The following is a 7,742-nucleotide window of genomic DNA, read 5'->3' as shown; positions in this document are numbered from 1 at the left end:
CCTCCCGCGGCGTCCCGGTCTCGGCTCCCCGGCTCCGGAGCCCGCCCCGCGCGCAGCCCGCGGCCTGCCTGGAGAGGAGTATGAGGCCCGGGGCCCCGCGGACGCCGGCCACAGGGCGGCAGGGGCCTCGCTTCAGACCCCTGCGCCCGCGGGGGGCGGGTGAGGAGCCGCGGGAGCCGGCGAGGCGTCGGGGCGCGGAGCGGAGCGTCCCAGCCCGGGCGCCCGAAGGGCCGCGGGACCCGTGTGCGGCCTGAGCGCCGAGGCGGCGGCGGCGGCGGCGGCGGAGGCGGCGGCGGAGGAGGAGGAGCAGGAGGAGCAGGAGGAGGGGGCGGCGAGGCGCCCCGCCGTCCGGGCTCCGGGGCAGGCGGCAAGGGGCTCCGCGGCGGCCCCGACCCCCGGCCACCATCCTCACGCTTCTGCTCCCGCGGGGGGATGTCGCGGCCCGGGCCTCGAGCGCCGCCCCGGCCCCGGCCCCGGGGCTGAGCTCCGGACCATGTCCTCCCGCAGCCCCCGGCCCCCGCCCCGCCGCTGCCGCCGCCGCCTGCCGCGCCCCTCCTGCTGCTGCTGCTGCTGCCGCCGCTCGCACCTCAACGAGGACACGGGTCGCTTCGTGCTGCTGGCGGCGCTCATCGGCCTCTACCTGGTGGCGGGCGCCACCGTCTTCTCGGCGCTCGAGAGCCCGGGCGAGGCGGAGGCGCGGGCGCGCTGGGGCGCTACGCTGCGCAACTTCAGCGCGGCGCACGGCGTGGCGGAGCCGGAGCTGCGCGCCTTCCTCCGGCACTACGAGGCCGCGCTGGCCGCCGGCGTCCGGGCCGACGCGCTGCGCCCGCGCTGGGACTTCCCCGGCGCCTTCTACTTCGTGGGCACCGTGGTGTCGACCATAGGTGAGCGGCGCGCCCCGCGCGCGTCTTCCCTCCCCGCGCCCGGCACGGCCGCCCCCTCCCTCTCCTCCCTCCCCTCCCCTCCTCCCCTCCCCGTCCGCCCGCGCGCCCCTCCGACCCTGCCCTTTCCTAACCCGCTCTCTCGGCGCGGGCAGCGGGGACTCGCCAGGCGGGGCTGCCCGGTGCGGAGAACGCTCAGCCCCGCGCTGCGCCGACCCGCGCCCGCCCGCGCCCCGCGCTCGCCGGCCCCGTGGCTCAGCCTCTGCGCGCCTGTTCTCTCCTCTAAAACGACTTGTGAGCACAAGCGTCCGGGGCCCGCTGTGTCCTTCCGATTTCTCGCGCCCCCTGAGTCTGTTTGCTCCTGCAGAGGATGCGGGAAGCCGCCCCCTCCCCTCCCCAGCACACAGGGTCTTTACCTCTTCCTCCTCCTCTCTCGCTCTGCCAGGCGCTTCCCTTCAGTGTCCTCTAGCCCTTCACCCTGGGGACGGCCACCGCGCTCCTGACCTCCTTCCCACCCGCTTCTACGCCGCACCTTCCCCTCCCCCAAGCCCGTTAGACTTGGAAGCCGACTTCGCTCTTATTCTGTCCACTCCCTTGGTTTTCTTACCCTTCTTCCTCCACCCCCTTCCCAACTTCTCCAGTTTCTTGACCTCTGTTGTCACCCTGCCATCTTTTCCACCGAGGGAGGGGCTGCTGGGTGGGGTGGCGGAAGGAGAGGTTTCTCTACACATTTTATCAGCCCTTTTCCTTATTTTTGACATGAACAGTTCACGGTTTCACAACCGTACAAAATATGCAATGTAAATACTCCATTAATAGCCCCCCCCCCCACTTCTCCCACTTTGACCCCCTCCCTCTGAGCCTCTCTCCTGTAGAGATCCTGGAGCCGCTTACTGCTCTGCGCTCCACCCCTTCCGTTTCTTCTTTTGTCACCCACTTTCCCCATCCTCCCCTCCCCCCCTTTCCCTGGATCCTGGGTGTCATGTGAAACAGACCTCCTCCCCAGTTACTACAGAGTGCACAATAAATACAGGATTTCCACTTTGGTGAGATTTTGTGTATGTCCCATCTGCTCCTGCTTTGAGTCCCAGGGTGGGAGAAGGCATTTAGCTGTATCACTAGTCACCCCAAGGTACTGTTTCCTGGTGGTAGTTTCAGAGGAGGGGGCTGGATTCACTGGGCTGAGAAATGAGGGACTGTACGGACACACCTTCTGTCCGTAGTTCTCTGGGCCAGTCTAGTATGCCAGCTCAGAGATGGGCACAGACTTACTGGCCACTGTAAGCCATTCCTGATGGCTGCTGGGAGACAGAGAAAGACTTCATCCATGTGCAGGATATGAGCAGCTAGAGATGTCTCTCTGAGTGTATATGTATAGTCTACGGAAGGGCTTCCTTTCCTTCAATGATTTTTCGTGTGTCATGCTTGATCTGATTATTTTAAGTAGAAAAGGCAAATATGGCCCAAGCCCAAAGCACACACAAATTGGATAAAAATACCCTTTAAAAGCTATATCATGTTGTTATGGTGATTGAAGATATAAAATGACCCCCTCAAAAAAAAAAAAAAAAACCCTTTTAAGAGCTGCATCAAGTTGCTATAGCAACTAGAGTTTTTTTAAGTGCTTTAAAAGTACTAAGGATGCTTAGTCCTAGAGGATGACATCATGCATTCATAGCTCATTACTGATTTGTGCTCTAACTCTTGTAAACAGACCCTTTTGCTTTTTTCCACCTAGAGGCACACCTGTGCACATATTGGGTGGCCGCAGCATTTCTCTCCCAATTACACACTCTGGTTTTAGCTTTCTAATGGAACCCACAGGCCAAAGGGAAAGGTTAGTAGTGTCCTCTTCCTATAGGCAGTGAGTGCACCCAGATGGGGCCCCATGCCAGTGACCTGTATGATATTGTCTCTGTGCCTCTCTGATGAGCTCCTATAAATTTCTTCATTCACTGCCCAGCCACAGTTTCTAAAGCTTCTCTCAGTCTTTGCACAAAATCAAGTCTGTTGGCAAATTGTTACAAGCCCCAGCCTTTAATCTATTGGCAGGATTGGCTGTTCTTTAGTCAAGCAGAAAGGAGCTATGTTCTCTTTCTTGATTTGTGTTTTCAGATGTAGGCAAGCAGTGTAGGAGGGCTACACTGAAGCATGTGGCTGTGTTACGAATGACCCAGCATACTGTTTCCAAAATCTGCCGCAGGGAGACATGTATCTCTGAGGGGAGCCACACTCAGGGACCAGAACTAGCCTGTGGACAGCTTGGCATCAAACCAGACCTTTGCAGGGATGCCAAGACAGCCTCACGGGTAACAGGATCTCTGTCAGTTATCCACTTGCTCTAGTGGTCTGGGGCAGTGGTTCAAATTGGTCACTCCTATCTGTCAGATAAATTGTGCTGAATCCCAAAGTAACAAGGTTGTCATTTCAGCCTGTTCTTGCAAAATGTACTGAGATTTAAGTAAAGACCTACATATGTCAGTTTCTCTTCTGCTTACATAGTTTCTTTCCCTTAAATGCCCTGAGTCTTCAGGGACAATTATTATTAGTATTGGTGCTTTTATGGATTTAGCAGTTCAGGGAGCCAAAGCTCAGTCCAAAACGGGCAGTCAGGATTCTTTGCCTGCCACTTCATCCAATGAAGAGGAAAATTAGCCTGCACTCAGTTTTATCTGATCAGTGAATATCATGGTGTATATGGTCCTTGCAGCAGTATGGACATTGCTTTTTTGTGTTGTGCGGACTCTGCTAAATGAATTCATCTAGATTTTAGTATGTAAAAACCTTCCTTTGTATATCCTATAAATTTGTTGCGTTGTGTATGTCAGGCCCAGTGCTACATTTGAAAAAGTTAAAGCTTATCCTGCAAGACACAGGTTAAAACATATTCCAGCAGATGTATCAACAGGGTTTATGGGCAGCATATCCTGTCTATTTTCACTAAAGATGAATAGAACAAGAGAGACCTTTAGTCTAATCTCATGTGGTACAGAGTGTTAAGGGACTCATCTCAGGTCACAGTTAATTATACGTTCAGCTGGCTCCAGAATCCATGTTATGCAGTGTTTGGTCTACCAATTTCATGTGCATTGTTGGTGGGCACATCCTTGTTTGAGACTGAAGTATTTAATATTGGGTATGGGTGTATGTGGGTCTGACGGGAGGTCAGGGCTGGGCAAGAGGACCGGTCTGTTGGTCAGGACAACAACTGATTAATTCCAGAGAAAACCTGAAGGATCAAACATATCTTAGAGGTCAGACAGACTAGAAGCATCTGGCAGGTCTAAGCTGAGAAGGCAGGAGCCAACACAAAGAAGGTCAGAGACAGAGGTGCTAACAAATAGGAGACATTCTGATGTTTATCAGAATGGTACAAAGACAGAAACCACTTGCTTTCTGCCTTCTTTTGCCCCTGTGTGTGTGTGTGTGTGTGTGTGTGTGTGTGCAGGGAAGAGGAAGAAAGGGCAGGAATGGGCTTTCAGCTAGAGGATGACACAGAAGAAAAGTTCAGATGTGCCTATGTATATTCAGGGTTAGATAGAACATCATAATAAGATGAAATATTTGTCCAGACATTTGGCTTGAGCAAGACCCTATACTCAGAGCTAGGCAGTTTGCAACTGTATAGACACGTTTATGTCCACATGGTACAGATCTAGGAAAAATTTGCTAGTGATTATTCAGCCATAGTTGAGGCTGTATAGAAATTCAACCTGAATAGCTCAAGTAAAATAAAAAAAAAAACACCCTGTGGTCTAAAATATTCATATTGATTGCTCACACTGAACTGAAATCCTGGGTAATTATTATTTCTTTCATTTATGCTCTGTGACATATTCCCAAGGGGTTGAAATCAAGTTGGTTTTAATGTGAATGCATTCATTTAATTCAGTTCCTCCATTTAGCAAAATCTGAGATGAGCATAACTCATCATAGATGCATGTGTGGCCTTTGGCACATCACTGTCTGCATCTTCTGTGATTACATGAACTCCTACAGATAAAGATGGTGGCTTGTGTTCTTTTAGCACTAAATAATATTCTTGGAGGCAGTGCTCTAGTTCAAAGACGAGCAAGCAATCCAAAGGGTATTAATCCATCATTTTACATCCTAAAGGATGTTTTACTGGTTTACTTTGAAAAGATTAAAAGGAAACTCTCCACTGGGGTTTTAATTATGCAACTGCTGTCAGATTTACACATGGGGAAGAACATATTTAAAAGTCTTTCTCAAATGGCAGCTTGATATAAACAGAAATATTTTTGCTTCCTTTTATTAGGTTTTCTGGCAGTGTATTTTAGCTATAAAGTTAAAACCACGCTGCTATAGACGGGATGGTGTAGGTATGAGAGTTGTCACTTTTGGCACTGCATAATTTCGTTTGCTACTTTCAGAATTAGGCACACTTAATTATTCAGCCGTGAGATTAGTAACAAGTCCTAACTTTTTTCCTCTTTTTTATCATGGATTTTTAAAACAGTTTTTGCTTCAAAGGAAACTAAGACATTATAAGACCGAAATGTCACTACCACATTTACATTTGGTTTTCTTCTGACATGTATGTGATCCAGCTGGAGGTTGCTTTGATCCCAGGAGGGAATGAACATTACTCAGAAGGAGGGGAACACCTCTCTTCTCTTACTTTCCTCACCAACTACTTTTTATTGAAAGATGATGCTTAAAAAAAGAAAAGAAAAAAAAAGAAAGATGATGCTATGACAGCTTTGAAGGACATTTAGGGAAGAACTTCAGTGTTAGATTGGAGGCGCTAGATGGGGAGCAGGAAATGTGTTCTCAGCCACGCTATATCCTTAGCACCCAGCCCTGGCCCCAGCACGTGGGAGACATTCAGTCATCTTTTCTTCAGTGAACAAGACAGCAAGTCACTCATGATACGGCTGCGGTTCTCTATCACGCCTTTGGTAGGGAAAAGAAAGAGAACTGATCTTTGCGGAGCCGCTTCCCTTTCGTTAACATTTTACCACCAGTGTTGTTTCCATGTTTCCACATAGCCTTCACATGCTAATTTTAGTGGGTGCATAATATTCCATCTGGTTGATGTTCTATAATTTACTACTTCTATTGCTGGGAAGCTGGGTAGTTCCCTGTTTAGGGCTATTTTGAGTAATGCCACAGTGATCATCTTTATGCAGATGGCCTTTTCTTTCTGCAATATCTCCTTGGGTTGAATTCCCCGTGGTGAAATTGCTGAGTCAGTGGATACTGCTATCTTCGTGGCTTCTGGGCCAGCTCCTTCAGAGTGGGGGACTGTCTGGTCTCCCCCAAGCTGAGCCTGCACCTCTCCATGGCCTAGCAGAGACTGGATAGTTATCCAGCCAATTGTGCTATGGAAACAGGCCACTTTGTCTTTGCCAGGATTGCATTCAGTCCCGGGGGCTGAGCCACCCCTTGAACAAGGCTGTGGTGTCAACACTGTCAGCCTCTACTGCTTTAATGAGAGCTGCTTCCTTTGGGAGGTTTATGGACAGTGAGGAAGGTCAGGAAAGAGGAACAGATGAGAGTAGCTGCCAGGCCATCAAAGACCGAAGGGGTTGGGGTACCTGGACCCTCTTCCCTCCTGTCCCCTCTACTCCTGAGCCAATCCAGCTGAGAGGGAACATCCTTCCCTTAGTCCTGACTAGGCTCCAGCCTGGAAAGGCCTAGAACTGTGCCACATGGAGCAAAGATCTACCCCTAGGGGATTCCAGCTGGACAGTACCATAAAAGTCCTTCAGAACTTCTCTCCCAAGCATTTAGGCCATTTTGCCAAAAGATGCCAACAAACATCCTATTATAGTAAACAAACAGCAGCAAAGTTACTCTGATTGGAGGAGATAGGGGCAGGAGCCATGCCCATCAGGCCTACCTTTGGATACCATGCTCTCCCCAGAGGTTTCTCCGAGGAGCCCAGGAGCTCCTCCAAGACCCACCTGAAGATGGCTAATTTAGCCCCGTTGCTCATTTCACATAAGGTTCAGAGATGGGGAGAGGTTGCCCAAGGTCATACAGCAAGTCAGAGGAGCATTACGCTATATACACTGAAGAGAAATGGGAAGAGTGTAGAGAGAAGAGAGTAGGCCATCAGAGGAACAGCAGTAAGTCAGGTGCCTTGGGTGTCCTCCAGGGAAAAGCTGCTGCTCCATCTGAAGGTGGTGTGTATAGGGAGACTGCCAACTACAGTGGGACTCTCCTTACCCCTGTGTGGCTGCCTCAGGTTCAAAGAAGCTGGGAGACAGAGCAAAAGGCCACTGTGTTCCTGTGGTCACTCCCAGCCTGGGTCTTCCCCAGTCTTCTGACCCTAATTCCGCTGACTTCCCCAGGAGCCGGGGCGGAGACAGGGGTTGCCAGCCCACAAATCAGAATGAGTATGGGGCTGAGCTGGGCATGCTGCGCTGTCTCAACTTCTGGCTTCGCTCAGGGGCAGCGAGCGGCAGGACTTCTGTGCAGGGAAGAGTGAGGAGGCAGAGGGTCTCAAGGCTCTGAGGACATAGGACTTTCCATGGGACTGAGCAAAGCCTTTCACAGTATGCAGGGAGGTGCTGGGAGGGTGCTGATAAAGAACCAAAGCTCCTTGACCCTCAGCCCTGGCCCGCTCTCGGCAACCATCCCTTGATGCCAGGCTCTACCTCAGGAACCTCTATCCTGAACCTGCCATTCCCAAGCCAGCCTCCAGGTCTGGCTTTTCCTCAAGGGAGTCTAGACCTCCTCCACTAGCCGTCAGTGATGATGGTAGAGGATGCTCTGGACCCTGTCTGTTAACCCCCAGCTCAGGGCTAAGCTCCCAGCTAAGTAGCAGGTCCCCTGTGACTAGTGTGCCTGAGCCCCTGAAGAGCCGAGCTCCGGGGCACCTGTTTTGTCTGC

At 51.6% G+C, this 7,742-nt stretch overlaps 1 protein-coding gene across 1 annotated transcript in view; it reads left to right on the top strand.

The window, feature by feature from the left end:
* The first annotated feature begins 493 nt into the window (after positions 1-493).
* The window catches only part of KCNK12 (potassium two pore domain channel subfamily K member 12), a 48,504-nt gene continuing 41,255 nt past the window's right edge, over positions 494-7,742 (top strand). Inside the window, exon 1 of the mRNA XM_041756223.1 lies at positions 494-884. Within this exon, the coding sequence (XP_041612157.1) occupies positions 494-884 (391 nt within the window). The remainder of the gene's footprint in view (positions 885-7,742) is intronic.

Source organism: Vulpes lagopus, chromosome 5 (assembly GCF_018345385.1).
Source record: "Vulpes lagopus strain Blue_001 chromosome 5, ASM1834538v1, whole genome shotgun sequence".
NCBI lineage: Eukaryota > Metazoa > Chordata > Mammalia > Carnivora > Canidae > Vulpes > Vulpes lagopus.
This window is presented reverse-complemented; position numbering and strand designations above follow the sequence as displayed.